Source organism: Gobio gobio (assembly GCF_949357685.1).
Source record: "Gobio gobio genome assembly, chromosome: 12".
Classification (NCBI taxonomy): domain Eukaryota; kingdom Metazoa; phylum Chordata; class Actinopteri; order Cypriniformes; family Gobionidae; genus Gobio; species Gobio gobio.
In genome coordinates this window covers 17,025,718-17,042,391 of record NC_137105.1, presented here as the reverse complement: position 1 = coordinate 17,042,391, position 16,674 = coordinate 17,025,718, and the positions used below count along the sequence as shown (strand labels likewise).

Here is a 16,674-nt window from a genome sequence, read left to right as displayed (position 1 = left end):
ACCTGGCGCGAGCGGCCAAGCACCGTAAAAAATGAAAGCAATCCTGTCTACATTAGACGCGCCGAGAGGCGACGCGACACAACAAATTCCCAACGTTAAACTGATCGCGCGTTATATTTCTGACGCACTTCAAGTAGCTCGGCGGTGGGAGATTGATGAGGCGGACCGGGAAGAGGCGGGGCACTTAGTTAAGTTAATATTTCGAATTAATTTTAATAAAATAGTATCAGTAATACATTTTGGCGCCCCTATGGATGAGTGGCGCCCCTAGCATTTGCCTATTCCGCCTATGCCACGGGCCGGCCCTGACTAACATCATTGTCGAACGTTACCTATGCGTTAGCGCTCTTATCCACAAGGCTATGGAAACTTGGCGAGTAAATCTATAAAAATAATTTGACCAATCATACTTCATACCAGTGTTAATTTTGACAGCAAATTTGGATTTGGTTTTAGTCAGTCTTTTGACTATAACATTAGGCATCAGGGGCCGGTTGCATAAACCGTTAAGACTAGTCTTACAAGTTAGACATAAATTGTTTTCTTTAAGACTGTTCATAACCTTTTAAAATCAGTTACATAAAAACATATAGACTGGCCTAATTTGATACGAAAAGTAAGACTGAATGCCACTTGCCTAACTGCTAGTGGCTCATACTAGATCTTAAGACACTGTCTTAACATAATGGCTTAGTTTATTCAACTGGCCCCTGAATTGTTATAGCTTTAGTCTAGTTTTAATTGACTATAATAAGATTTTAGTTTTCAATAGACCAAAATTCAGTACTTGTGGGCTGGCGTCTGAGAGGCAGCTTTCTGTGTGCACTTTCGTGTCGTCGCACTTTTTCAGACTTGAGCAGACTTCTGAATTTTAACTTTTAAGTATGACTATGGTTGCGCGCACAGCATCTGGGAACTGCCGCCTTCTATTTTGCCATCAATTGATTGGTGTTCAAAAAATACTTGGAAATCATTGAACTTCATGTGATCCTACAAGAGTGATTACTGATAGGCTGTCTGAAAAAAAAAAAAAAAAAAAAAAAAAAACATCACATCTTAAATAGCTATCAAGCACATGGAACAGTGCCCAAACAATGAAAAATATGTAGAGAACCTTAATATGCAAGATGCATTGCTGAGTAAACCACAGGTAGATGCAAAAGTCGAAGGCAAGAGAGCAAATTAAGGTGGGAGGGTTTGATTTTGAGAACTGGGATATTTTGTAGTGATCGTCTTTTCTTACTATACAATACTGTACTATTTTAGTTGCATGGACCTTTTCTAGCTACACAATAGAAACAAAGTTCCACTTGACAGTTTAAATCCAGAGCAGTTTTCTAATTAGGGCTGTCAGATTTAACACGTTCACGCATGTGATTTTTCCCCCCAGTTTAACATGTTGAAAATATTTCACGCAATAAAGGGCAAAGAGTTGTGAGAAAATGTGTCAGATCCGCATCATGTGCGGCTGGTCTTAAAGTGACAGCAGCCTAATAAACCTGCTGCTGTCTGTCATTAAGGATAAGCGATAATTTACTTTATAATGTTTTAAATATGGATATTTTTCTTACACAAACGCATCGATTTGCTTCAGACGGCCTTTATTAGATCTGGTCTATTTACTTGACTTGGGTCACTCCTTTCTTTGTCTATTTCCATTCTTTGAGCTATTTCAGGAGTCGTACTGTCTGTGACACGACTACAGAGATTTCATTCAACTATGTCAGCCATTTCAGGAGTTTAAATCTTTAATTCTAATGCTCTCATACTGAAACATTTTGAAGTGTTCCAACTGAATTCCATTGAAGCTGCTCATCTCAACCCAGAATTTGTATTTATAATGTTAATTGAAATGTAATTGTACAGTCTATTATAATAAATCATTATATGTAAAAGTCTGTTAATTTACCATTTTTGGCTATGTTTTTCTTTTTAGAAGAATGTAGAGCCAGATTTGAATTTACATCTAAGAGAATTTCATTTTTAAAAATTAAAAAAACAACAACTACAAAATTGAGCTAATAATTGTCTTTGCAACTATTAAAAATGGTCAAAAATGTTCATGACCTCAGGAGGTCAAACTAAATATACTGTTTGAGCTCAAGTGTCAGGCTGTTTACTTTAAAAAAGACCTAATTTAATTTAAGTAAACAGCCAGTGAGGTTTAAGGTCTTGGTTGTTATTGAACACTTGATGCAAAAGTACATTAGCTAGAACATCTTACAGTGAAATCAAAGAAGTTCGGACTTTCGTAGTGTGGATGGATGCTTCAAATATTTTCATACGGAATTCCATGGCACTTCCTTATTCTCAAACAAGCTTTCCTTTTCCACATGAGGGCGCTAGATAGGCCTTAGATTTATTAAAGAGCCAAAAATGTATATTTTTCCAGCAACAGAATGACTCTAATTTGCCTCTTTGCATTGGAATTCTCTATTTTAACCTTAATTACTACACTAATAATTGTAATATAAATAATAAAATATTAATAGTAAAATATTTTAAGTGGTCATTAATGGACCATAATTATTGCACAAATAGTATTTAGTACCAAAAGATCTCCTCAAAATATTCAATAAATCTTATTAAACTAAATTTTACATTATAAACGGTCACATTTGACCACCAATGAGTATGAGTGTGACCAGTTAGTAAGGTATACCTGAGGGCTAAATACAAGAAAAACATTAACATTAATGTTAACAATGTTGCATTTCCATCACTCTCCATAATAAAATGATACAGTAAATATGGTTGCCGTAATAACCACACTATGCTATACTGTATGTAATAATACAAAACAAACTGTATTAAAATACAACCTTTAATATAAACAAGGGTTTCTAGAATAACCAAACGTTAAAGATAAAAGGCAACACAAGATACAATTCTATTTCCAAAGTAGAGTTGAGAGGGAAAGGGACCCACACAGAGATTGAACAAATGATATAAGGCACATTTAGCTCTTTATGTCATGTGGGTTCCCGTTTTGCATCGTTTCTCCTTGTTTTACTCTGGATATTTAGCATTTTCACAGAATATATAGAAACATTACTGACTGCAATGTGTAAAGACTTGAAAACGGCCCAACCTAATTCACTATATTCTGTATAATAAGGTACAATTAATTTATAAAAAAAGGTCATTTTCATGGTCTGTCTGTCTATCTATCTATCAATCAAATGATATCAATATTTCTATCTATTCATCTATTTATCTAGTGTAAAACAAAGACTGATACTTTATAACATTATAGTGCACTGGCTCACAATGGCTTCAGTCTTCTGGTCAGGTACTAAATGACCACAACATGTTCACATGATAAAAGTATATAAATGGATAAGATTGTAGAATATTTCAGAAATTTATTTCAATGTAAACATTCATTAGGTTGGGCCTCAACCTCAAGGCAAGACACCATCATGTTTTTTTCAAGAGTCAACACTTTGGTTACTGAACAAAACATTTTATCCCATCATGGAGGGTGTTCAAAAAGAGGTGGTTGTGCGTTTAAAAACATGCAAGACTCGGTCATATGAATATTCATCATTTCGAGATGCCTAATCCAGACTTCATATACTCATATACCACATAGCTGATGCTAACAGCTGGGATCACTTTCATGAAGTTAGGCAAGATCCCACGGTACAGCCCGAAAAAGCCCTCCTTCTCCATGATATTCTTCACTAACTTGGACATGGATACCTGCTCTGATCCCTCCATTGACGCTGGGAAGAATAAAAGGCAATGTTAGTCAAATTTCAGTGCAAAAACATTGATGAGGTGTATATTCTAGCCTGAGTATTTACCTTGGGCCTGCATGCGTGTGCGGATCAGAGCGAGAGGGTAACTAGCCAACTGGCCACATGTGCTGGACATGGTCCCACAACCGAGAAGAACCAGCACTCCTGGGTTAGCAGTGTCTTTAGCATAGCGAGACAACCAGGCATTCTTCAGGGTCTGTAGAAAGAGAACGAATAAAATGATACATTTATTTATGTTTTGCATTAATAATGCATGTCATCAAATAAGAAGATAACACAGGCACACAGTCCAATATTGTGCAATTAGTATTTTTAAATAGTTATTTCTAGGTCAAAGCAGGCTACTTTTAGCATATTTAGTTTCTTGTTCTAGTTTTAACTAAATGTATAGATACCATCAGCAAGGGGCCGAAGTTGTTTTAGTATTATTATATACTATTACAGTATTTATTAATATTTTGAGTTAGCCTTTTTTCTGTTTTCATTTCATTTTAGCTTAAGTTTAACCATTTATTAATACTTTTTACTACCCATTTATCAATACTCACAATAAACACGCCTAAATATGTTTGTGCACTTCAGATTAAGTAAAAAAAGCTTATTTTTTTTGCTATTAGCCAATTGTATATTTGATTTATCTGATATACTGGCAATGTTTTTTCTTAATGAAATGTTCTTAATATATTTTCTATAATATATTTTCAAATCTATTAGATGGTATCTTCATGTCCTTCATTACTGAGTCAACTATATTTATGAGAACTAAATACACAAAAATGCTAACATTTGCCACATAAGTAGGTCACAAACCAGAAAAACTTGAAAATGCCCAGAGGTGAAACACCTAACCTAAAAATACATAGCTGAAATATATTCTGAAACTGTGGTTATAGCCTAACAATATAATCTTGAGCAGTGGTTCCCAACCCTGGTCCTCCTGAAGTGCCCCCAACACATTTTTGATGTCTGTATTATGCATGTCAGGCCAGTAGTTGGCGATGTCACTTTTGTAAACATTACGAACCTATAGACCGAACACGTAATACATATGCACATGACGTCAACGTCTTCACAAATTTGTGTTTCTTTACATGGAGACGATAACGGTATCATTTGCAAAAACTTGCACTTTGAAACAAATTTTCAAAGGCTTGTGTTTTAAGGCAAAAAACTTGTTTTTGTGTAAATGAATGGACAAAACACATAAAACGTTTTCTATTTTTAGTGTGAATGAGCCTCTGTTCCTGGAGGGCCACAGTCCTGCAGAGTTTAGCTCCAACTCTAATTAAAAACCTGAACCAGCTAATCAAGATCTTCAGGATTACTAGAAACTTCCAGGCTGGTGTTTTGGAGCTGCCTGTAGCCACATTGGACCAGCGGTTTGGAAAATGGATGGATCGATGATTAAGCTGCGGGCGGTATCTTCTGGTCAAGACGCAGGAATTTATTTGGCACGCAACTCTCACAGCGCATTACGGGTATTCTCTAGCCGTTGAGTGTACATCAGTTGTACACTTGTTATTGTGGTGCATTGTGGGATTGAATGAGTGCACTCGGTAACGTCCACTGGTTTCGGGCACCACTACAAATGGCTGTGCCCTCATATAGTGCCCTATTAAAGGGTATGGGGGGCCATTTCAATCACAGCCCTGGTCACGTCATGTGTTTTCTCTAATCGAATAGCTATCTGATCGTGAAAAGACCAGGGGCCTCATTTATAAACGTTGCGTACGCACAAAAGAAGGCGTACGCCACTCTCTACGCAATAATGGGTATTTATAAAAAGCAAACTTGACGGGAAAATGTGCGGTCCTTCACGCAAGCTCTGACCCAGGCGTACGCACAAAAACGGGTGAAATGAGAAATGGCGACACCGTCGGCAGATGGAAGAAACACGTGAAAGTGTGTGAAACTGTAGACCGTTGTGTAAAAGAAATGGCAATACTGCCTCTCATAAATAACTTGAAGACTTCACAAAGCAAGTATTACAATTAACAGCCTACACGAACACCTGTTTGATCGATCTGCAGTGTAAAACAAACAAAATCAAACGAAAATTACAACAGAAATGCAAAAAAAAAAAAAAAAAAGTGAAATATGTTCTGCAACAATATTGCCATGTTATGCAATTCATCCTCGTAAATAATATGGTAAACAGAACGAAATAATGTACAAAACTGATATTCTCGTCAATGTGTCCGTCTGGCGGAGCAGATATAGTTGCAATTAGATAGACAGATAGATAGATGTATTAATTGTCCACTGGGGAAAGTTGTTTTCATAGTAAAAATGTCTTCATCAGCTACGGAATCATGGTATTCATGCAAATGCCTTTAGTTTGTTTTATTTTCGATAAAATAACATGTGACGTATGTCTCAACCATTCAGAAAGCTGCAAGAAATTACATTTGCACTGAACTATTTCCCATTTCCACGTAGATAATAGGGATAGGGATTAATAGGGATTCCCCAATAATTGCCGCCAGTCTCTCATCAAGAGGGGTCAGCTCCGGTGTCCCCTTTCCCCCACCCGTGGCACTCTGGCGATGGAGCGCTAGACGCTTTTTTGCCTTGACTTTGATGTCCGACCATTTCTTTTTTTTTCGGCCACGGTCCGAGGTTGTGAGGCTACAGCATTTACGGCGTCTGTAACCTTTTGCCACTCAAGTGCCTTTTTGGCATTAGTAATGCCCACACTGTGCCCTCCAAAAAATATTTTTCTCCTCTTTTCCACCTCGCCAACGATAATTTCTACTTCACATTGAGTGAAGTTATGTTTTTTTTATTTCCTCTCTGTATTTGCCATGATTTCGCAATCGATGAATATTAACTTGTGGGCATTTCACGGACTATTTATGGGCAACTATGGGCGTGACATGAAGCCGCAAAAGCTGCGCTACATTTAGAATTGATTGTGATTTATTAAGGGAAAACTGCGTAGGATGTGCGTGCGCACGGTTTTATAAATCCGAACATTTCTGTGCGTACGCACGTCCTATGTTTCGTCCGTACGCCACTTCTGACGCAAATCCTACGCAAAGTTTTATAAATGAGGCCCCAGGTGTAAATGCCCTCCAAAACGCTTTCGAGTGATCGTAAATCCGATCACTCAAACCACTTTGGTTTGAGACGCATTCAAGATTCAATTCAATACTGATCGCATTCAATATCATTTATTTTTCCTCTATTCCCTCCCTATTCTAGCTTAGGCTACTCTGAGTAATGTCCAAAACTTAGTATTTCAGGCACTTTTTCCGTTTCTTCGCCTTCATGGCGGATCGCTTCCTGTACTCCTCAGTTGTAAGTCGCTTTGGATAAAAGCATCTGCTAAATGCATAAATGTAAATGTAAGATGAAACAGGTGTAATACAGTCAAGTGTAATACAGATGTCAATTTTACTCCTCCCAAATCGATCAAAATAAACTTGTGAGTGTGTCATAGGTTATATGAGAGATGTTATACCCAAAATGCCAACGTGCAAACTGCCACAAATGAAACCGAAAGTCGCAGACGTTCAACACACAATCATCTTCATTAAAATAGTGAGACTAAATTATCTTACCAGTGCTGATGCTTCCCTATTGAAGTCTTTGATCCTCAAATTTAATTGTTGACATTACATTTGCATATAGATCGGATTCATACTCGTTTTGCGGAGACACATTTATGTGGCCAAGTGTAAATGGAGCAGTTTTAACAAATCAAATAGCTATCCGATCAGTAAAAACGTATGAAGTGACCAGGTGTAAATAGGGTTGGGAACCACTGATCTTGAGGTATTTCACAGTGTTTCAGAGTTTGCACTCACCTCATACACTGCTAAATCTATTCCAGCATACGGAATAATTCCCATGATATTGGGCACATAGCCTTTATAAAAGGCCTTCAATCCCTCCTTCTTCAGAATCTTCTTAGCACAGTTAAACATCCCAGAATACTGACCGGTCTTCCCCAGAGTAAGTCTGGTCTTCATAACCTACAATTTAAAACAGTAAAAACATTATTTTTTAAATATTACTATCATAATTCTTTACCTGAAGAGCACCATCATTCTGTCACAATATATAATTTTATTTCTATGGGTTTCATATCTCACCTCCATTGGGTAGATGACCGTTTGAGCGGTCGCGCCGGCCATAGAGCCAGCAATGAACCTCTCATGTGACTGGACTTTCCCACCGTCTCTGGCCAGTAGCTTTTTGTACTGTCAAAGCACAACACAAAACTGATTTAACATGTGAAAGCTCATCCAAGCAAAACTGAGATGGGTTTAAAACAATCTGTTCTCTTTTCATTAGGTAAAAGAAAATTTGATGTTCTCCATTGCAATTATCCTCTGTCGTCCACACCGGATTAATAGTCCAGGGTTTTGTGAATGACTGCTGTTAAAATAGCTCTCACTGACACGCTGCTTGTGTAAGACACTTAAGCAACGTCACATAAGCATTTGGTTGCCATAATCACAGCTGTGTTGATATTCAGTCAAATAGTTCCATTATCTACAAGTTAATTTTGAGTAAGTGGGATTTCCACACACACAATGGCTAGTTATTTTGCTTATTCTTTCTTCACCGAGACAAATAATAGCTCAAAGACAAAAACAAAGATTGTGGCAAAGAAAAATGCAAAAGTGCAAGTGGTTTTCAGTGTTTGTGGGTTTCTTGGTAATGTGGTTTTCTCAGTATCACATTGGAAAACAACATTTAACCCAACAGATATATTCACTGAGCATGTCTCATCTGTAGTTCAGTATTATTTGTTCATTTAGAGGGGGGTTTTCTCACCTGCTCATACGCCATGAACTTGATTGCAGTTTCTGGGGCGATTTTTATGACATTGACCCCATTACCCCTCCACAGAGAGGCCACGCCCCCTTCTTTAATCATCTGCTTGAATCCGCCCACCAGACTGATTTTGTTGGTTTTAGAAGAATGAACCTATGAAAAGTATAAATCATTAGATTCATTATGCCATTCAAGTAAATAAGTTGCACGGGTATATTTGTTGCAATAGCCAATACCCAACCAAAAATCATTAGGATATTAACTAAAGATCATATTAATATTTAGTAAAAATATTAGTAAATTTCCTACCGTAAATATGTAACAAAAAAAATATTATTAATATTTGTTGCTAAGGACTTAATTTGGACAGCTTTAAAGGCCATTTTCTCAATATTTAGGTTTTTTTGCACCCTCAGATTCCAGCTTTTCAAATAGTTGTATCTTGGCAAAATATAAATGGAAAGCTCAAAATTTACCCTAATAACTGATTTTGTGGTCCAGGGTCACATTTATTCAGCAAGAGACCAGTGTTATTTTACTATTATGGTATTTTTTACTAATACTACTATAACTAATTCTATAATATTTTGGAATTAGCTTTTATTTTTATGTTCTCCGTTTTCATTTTTGTGTCATTTTATTAGCTACTAGGCTTTAATGTATTTTTATTTCAGTTTTAATTTTAGTAAAACATTAATTCAAATAAATTAAAGCAATTCTGAATATTCCATTTAAGTAAATACAATGTTAATTGCATAAAATATATTGTAACATTCATCAGACAATTCAAATATCAGTTGATCATAAATTTATATTACCTCAGAATTGTATTTCTCAAGGAAAATTCTCACTGACACGCTGCTAAGACGTGTCACATGAGCGTGTTAATATTCAGTAAAACGGTTCCATAATCTACAAATTAATATCGAGTAATTGGCATTTCACATACAATATGGCCAGTTTATTAGAATATTTATTCTCTGAAAAACTATTTTTTTATTAACTCACAGAATTGTATTCTTCAAGTAAATATATTTTGTTACATATTTTTACTAGAAATAATATTGATAAGGAAAAATATTTGAAGTGCAAATTTGTACTGCACCTGCATGAAGACTTTCATTCTGTCCAGGGGGGCGGTGCCTGTCCGAGAGACCGCCCCTGCCATGGCCCCAGCAGAAAGCTGCCTCCACCAGATGCCAGTGGTCTTCTCCTCCTCAGTGAACTCATCTGGAATGGTTAGACTGTCACCTATATCCAACACCTAGCACACAATACAGGTGAAGTTAGTTCCTAACCAGCTACACTGCAGTGTAACTTACCAAACCATACTGAATGCTACATGTGACATTAGCTCTTTGCCCAAGTGTTTGTCCTGTTTTGTGACTGGTCATATACACGAATATGCAAAGAATATGAAAATAGGCAAATATCAGGGACGCAATATAACAATTTATCTGTGAAAGCTGCAGTGGTAAGCGGAATGTACATGGGCCAGACCTTTAACCTTTCACACTGCACAGCTACTGACTCCCTGAAGATTTATGATTCGTAAGATACAATAGTCAAAATAAAGCTCAGACGGGTTATCAGGTCTTAAGTTACACTGAAGACGGTTTATTTGTAATAATATTATATTCCATTTATCACACATCTAATTTGCACTCAATTCATAACACATATCCCACCCAATTTGTGTCTAATTACAACCTAGCTCCTAATTCAAGTTAGTCTAATCTAATGTTATCATCACCATCATCTTATGTAACATATCCGTACTGCATCACAGACTTAAACAGGCAACACTAACTTTATTGAAGGGATTAGTTCACCTAAGAATGCAGATTACGTCATCATTTACTCACATTCACATCATTCCAAACTTGCTTTTTTCTGCAGAACACAAAGGAAGATATTTTGAGGAATGTCCCTAACTAAATGGTTTCCCGTTGACTTCCATTGTATTTTTTTGTCCATATAATGGAAGTAAATGGGAACTGAAACTGTTTGGTTACCAACTTTTTTTAAAAAATATCATCTTTTATGCTCCACAGATGAAAGAAAAATCACAAAGGTTTGGAATGACACAGAGATTAATAAATGACTAATTTTTAATTCCCTCTGTACAACCTTCATATATTTTTGAATAGGAAATTAAGCTATTTAGGAACAAAATATACCTTAATAGCAGAATAAAATTTATATCACTAAACAATTTCATATTTTCAAGTTTGATCTTTATATCATAATATAGAGGATACAGCTCAGTGGGCCAAAGCTGCTTTGGCTTCTTTGAAATAACACAGATCAGAGGACCTACCATATCTACATCCATCACATATACAGCTTCTTCATCCTCAAAATCAATGATGAGCCATTCCCCTTTGTGCTCCTGCAGCAAAGCCATGTTGACCCTCTGCTACCAGCCGTAGATGCTAACAACTGCAACGAGGACTATGGTTCACCTGCTCCTCACAATGTTACAGCACCGATTCACTCCTTCATCTCTGCCAAACCTCACTGCTCTTCCATCAGTCCAGCAGTCAGATGACAAACACTCCCAGGGATAATCCCAGTACAGGACAGTCTTAAATTAGCGTCGCTGCAATTGGCTGTAACGACTCTCGCTAAACCGGCACTGCTCAAAAATCAGTGTGATTCAGGGTTATTTTTGCCCTACGCTTATTTGAGGTCAAACTGAAAAGATTTTAGATAGAAACAACCAGAAACCTTGTATTATTTTAATTTAAAAAATGTAATAATAATTAGCTTTATTTAAAAACAAGTCTGTGGTATGTCCTCATTTATATAGTAAACGTGTGTGTGCAAGAGTTGTCTTTCCCATTGAACATTAGTATTAGCGTTACTTTTGTTAACATTTGACACTTAATCAGTTAAGAGACTCCTTATCCTTCCTGCTCTCAACACTTTTCCCATGATTTCTCAATCCTTCCCATTGACAGAGGGATATAAATGGCTGGCCAAGCTGATTACAGGGCTACCTAACTGTGTGCCTGACTAGACAACTGAATGGCTTTCTGACCAGCCAATGACATGTGACCGTTTGACTACAGAAAGCCAGGCTGTCACCATAGCATTTAGTGTGCATCATAACTGATACCTGCTTCAAATCAGATGGTTATGGATGCATGTAATATGTAATATCGGAGTTCTTTCGTGGAACTTACAGTGGAGTGTTTCCAGTAACGTATGATTTCCTGAAGGTCATCTGCTGGGTTGAAGAGAAAATGCTCCCTCCATTCATTCCAATCCACAGACATAGTTCCATCCACATCGATACTGGAGGACAAAGGTCAAATGAGAGAAGACAAGTAGGTTTAGCGAACAATGTTCTATGTGGTCAAGTGGGGTATGGTGCTTAATGGGTGAATCAATTGAAATTGTTGATGAAATAAGAAAAATCTTATTTCAGCACACACAGACATACATACCGGTATATACATACATACACATACATACACATACATACATATACATACATACAAATCTTATACATACACACACACACATACATACGCAGAATTATTGCTGTCAAATCGATTAATCGCATCCAAAATAAAAGTTTGTTTACATAATATACGTGTGAGTACTGTATAATTATTATGTATATTTGAATACACACATACATGTATACATTTAAGACATATTTGCATGTATATACACTGTACATATATTTATATAATTTAAATTAAATATAAATATTTTTCTTAAATATACACATGCATGTGTGTGTATTTATATATACATAATAATTCCTGATTCATTTGTTAATTTTGCTTATATAGACTTAAATGATCCAATATACCTAATAAAAAAAAAATTGCATAAAAGGAAACAAAGCCTATTTTTGTGAGATCGTGATATGATCATTAGTCATTAGTCTCACACTTTTTGTCCCCTTTTAAACCATTACTAATCTTTTTTTCCTGCATGAAATTATAGATTCATAGGTTCAGTCATAGATTTGAAACTCAGTTTTGCAGTACGTTATCAGCAAACTAACTAGATTGAACATGAGAATTTCACAAGCAAAGACTTAACACAAGCATACTGTGGACTTCACTAATCACAGCCAACACAAATGTGTTGCAAAGACATACATAAATGTTTAAAAGGCTTGTTCACAGAAAGTTAACACTATCACTTTATCACTACATTAAAGCAAGTAAAATTTGCATCAGGTGTGTATTATTTAGCATTATAAAATGGTTCCAGTCCTTGATTGGTCAATAGCTGTGTTTTATTCACAATAAAACACGGCTATGACAGCTTCACCCAACGGTTCAGTGCATCACTGCACAACACCCTTGGCAAACACTCTTAGCAACTTAAGCATATATACATTTAGCATATTCCTTCAGGTCAATCCTATGTTCATAATAAAAAAATCTGTTTGAATGTCTGCTGCGATATCTTGTCCTTTAAACAGTAAATGGGGTTTCCCATGTCCTGACACTAGTCAAAGTAGCCTGGATGCCAGCCGAATTTAGCCCCGCCCACAAAAATGTTTGCTCGGGCAATTCGGTCTGGACTCGCTCCATAGAGGAGTAATTATGCCCGAACAGAAACTGTTCGGACCAATGAAATTGTCAGGGCGGGCTTTAGACGATGATGGACAGATGATAAACAGTAACGTAATCATCCACGTCATCGAAGGCTCTTGGGTTGAATTTGCTCTTATCCTAAACGGAGAACTTGTTCGTATATGCATTCACCTTCACTATTTCTCTCAGAAACGATGATCGTGTTGGTAAGTACTCTGTGTATCCTTAAATTCTTTTATTACTGGCAAAGATCGTTTACACTCATCTTTTTCTTGTAACGTTACTTAATCCAGCGTGCGTGCAGACAGGGTTGCCAAGTGTTTTTGCAATGTCGCGCACAATTGCTACTCAAAACTATAGCCCAAAACAATAACTTTCCGGGGGGTTCTCCGGAAAAAATGGCGTTTGGTTGGCAAAATTTTATTTTGGCAAGGTTGCCTGCTAAAATTCGCATTCCTGGGTTTATATAATCACATAATTGGGGTCGCTTCAACCCGCGGACATGGAGAAAAACACGGACTTGGCAACACAGTGCAGTTGAGTTCTGTTGACATTTGACAACTAACGTTACGCGTCGCTCCGTTGCTCTGATTGGTTGTGGGTCTATCCAATTGAGGTCTTTCCTGGCTCGGTTGAAACACGCCCCATAATCAAAGCTCAATGGAGCGGTACCAGACTCATATTCTGACTAGAATTGAGTATGGCCACGCCAGGCTATAGTCAAAGCATTTGTCGGTTGCAACTTGTTCTCGTGTTCACACAAGTTTCAGTCCTTTCAATATAAAAGTCTTTGTTACTGAGTGACTCACTCATAAAGACAGTCTTTTCCGCCATCTAATGGTGCAATAATGTAACTTCTGCTGCTGTCACTGATCGATATAGAGAACATTTGTATAGATGGTTAGTTCCAGATGGTTGTATAGATGGTTAGAACGGTTGCCGTTCACGGTCATGTACTTTTTTTTTGTCCGGCAGAAGGAAGGCTTTTAGTGATTTTACTCTGCATTGATACATATATTTTGACTTTAATATTTGTATTGTGCGGTAACCGTTTTATAAAAGCAATAAGGTACTTTATCTTTATTGTCCGGTGAGTTATAGTCTGCATTACTACAAATTAAAGTCTCGGATGAATTTTGATCATGGTGTGAACAACAGACCTTTCGTCTAAATTTCCGTCACTTTTTAGTTTCGTTCTTGGTGAGAATAGGCCTTAGGAGTACCTGTGGAGGATCTTCTCTGCATCTTGAGCTGTCAAGTTTATGCCAATGTCTTTAAGTGACTGCTGAATCTCTTTGGCATCAATGGTACCTGCAGACACAAATAATGTTGATAATTCATGTTTATTTTGTGATCAACAAAAGCAGAATGTGCAATGACAAGTTTTTCAATTTGACTTTAAATTAGATCTTGATTACTGGATGTTAAGTCAAGTCAAATGTATTTATTTATTTAGCACTTTTTACAATACACATTGTTTCAAAGCAGCTTTACAGAAATTCATACTGTTAAGTCTATAAGGCATTAAGGCCAGGGGCAATATAAGGTATAGGTGATCCCATTAATTTAACGGTTAAAACAGTCCAAAAGTACTTCAAAATGAGTCCTCGAAGAAGCAGAGCAAAAAACATACAGTATACTTTAATCTTACCATCCTCATTTTTATCCAGACTCTTGAAGGTCAATTTGAGTTTTTTCTCATGTTCTTTCAGATACTTTGAAAACTCCTCAAAGTCCAGCCCCTCATCCTTATCAGTGTCTCCAGAGGAAACAATTTTCTGTAAGAGAAAAACATAACATGGAGGTTCCTTAAAAAAAGTCCAACACTAGGTACAATAAACTCTGTACTGTATCTGTAACAAAATATGTAATACAAACATATTTTTTTTTGCACAAGTACAGATACTGTTGAAGATAAATATCCTACGGAAACAATCATTTCTCAACCGTATACAAGATAAAACATTGCTAATTTACTTCTCATTTTCATATTCAAACTGACAACCCTGGCGCAGTTTTTTTCAGACATCAATGTGGGCTTTAAAAACACTGTCACCCAGTATTGCCATTTAGGTGAAATTATAGGCTTAAGACTTCTACACACTGCAGTATAATGCAGAAATATATTTAATACAAATCAGATGTGCAACAAATGATCACTCAAAACAAGACACTATTATAAACCCCTTGTATGTGACCTGATGAGTTTGTTGGCACGCTCCTATGTCTTCGAACTTTGATACAGTGAGTCTCATTTACTTAAGCAAGGTGGGGTTATAACAGCTGTCTCAGGTGTAAGGAATGTCAAGGGATAATGGAATGTGGGTTTTATATGAGCAGTAAAGGAGTGTCTTTTTACCCACCCTTTAATTGCACTTATTTGGATAGGAAATGGCATAATCTATATGTGATTGGAAAACCCTATTTGAAAGAATGTTGAGTTCCCTATAGTCAAAGTTTGGTGGCTACTTCTATGTGCAATAAACGTAAAAAGCATGACTATATTTCCTCCAATATCCGAATCGTATCAAATATTACAAGAAGGAGAAGAGGAGGAGGATGTGGGCTGGCACTACATGCATCATTTCCCATCATTTATTTGAACTACTACTAATAGCATTTTCTAATATTGGTTCATCTTATAAGCATGTATTATTATCTTTATTTTTACATCAAACAAAATGGTGGATTTTTCTTTAAATTTCCCTCGCACGCGAACAATATCCGAACAGTCTGTCAACGTGGTTTTTGGTTTATGTGGTTATGTCGCACCCAATACGCAGAGCTAAAACAGCACGAGCCAACAACAGAAATACAGTGAGCCAGTAAACTGGAATTACCTGCGCTTCTCCTTTGCCCATAGAGAAGCCCATAGCTGCCAGGCCCGTCTTGAGCTCAGAAACATCCACTTTCCCATCTTTATTAGCATCCAACTTCTCAAACAACTCCGCGAAACTTTTCGTGCTGTCCTCCTCCAAACAATGCGAATCGGTTAACACGAATTTCCTTATAAGTTGATACATGATGAACTGCGATATTTATACCGTATTTATATTTTTCTGCACGGGATCCAAAGATTGCAGGGAAACTGCGGAAGAACAACAGATGTTGCCTGGCACTGGAGAAAACAGACCCTCCCTAAACGTCTTGCCCACTATGTCAGACTATCGTAGTCATTCTTTTATTGCCACTATCTCTTGAAACGCAACCCTGTATTATTAATATGTATAGGCGTTCAGACCATATACAAATAGGTTCAAACTGAGCTGAGCTAGGAGGAGGGACTACAGTATTATTGGGTTATTTCCCTGCGGTGCCTCCTCGTTTTAGACGGACACACCCAAATGTACACGACCTCAAGCCAGCCAGTTGAAGGTTTTTTTTCTTCCATTTGACTCTCTGTCAAGAGTGTTAGAGGTTGCATTGAGTAATTCATGCTCGACTTCCCATTTTTCATAGCAATATGGGCTATGCATTCTATAGACATTACTCCCTATTAGAGATAGATAGATAGATAGATAGATAGATAGATAGATAGATAGATAGATAGATAGATAGAT

The 16,674-nt window shown here is 36.9% G+C and overlaps 1 protein-coding gene across 1 annotated transcript; it reads right to left on the bottom strand.

Annotated features, from left to right (window-relative positions):
* Positions 1–2,805: 2,805 nt before the first annotated feature.
* Positions 2,806–16,400, bottom strand: slc25a24 (solute carrier family 25 member 24). Its single transcript, XM_079831763.1, has 10 exons — positions 15,955–16,400; positions 14,766–14,892; positions 14,338–14,425; positions 11,738–11,849; positions 9,655–9,813; positions 8,550–8,702; positions 7,862–7,969; positions 7,574–7,741; positions 3,810–3,960; positions 2,806–3,728 (listed from the first exon to the last, which is right to left on the bottom strand). Exons 1-10 carry the CDS (start codon positions 16,135–16,137, stop codon positions 3,547–3,549), a joined length of 1,431 nt encoding a protein of 476 aa, XP_079687889.1. The 5' UTR covers positions 16,138–16,400; the 3' UTR covers positions 2,806–3,546.
* Positions 16,401–16,674: the final 274 nt, after the last annotated feature.

What these genes read in the sequence shown, in the direction of transcription:
- slc25a24 (XM_079831763.1), bottom strand. Translation starts at nt 16,137, where the DNA reads ATGTATCAACTTATAAGGAAATTCGTGTTAACCGATTCGCATTGTTTG. An exon ending in GCAGAGAAGATCCTCCACAG is followed by an intron (nt 11,850 to 14,337) that starts GTACTCCTAAGG and finishes TTTGTCCTCCAG; the next exon opens with TATCGATGTGGATGGAACTA. An exon ending in CACACGCATGCAGGCCCAAG is followed by an intron (nt 3,729 to 3,809) that starts GTAAATACTCAG and finishes TATTCTTCCCAG; the next exon opens with CGTCAATGGAGGGATCAGAG.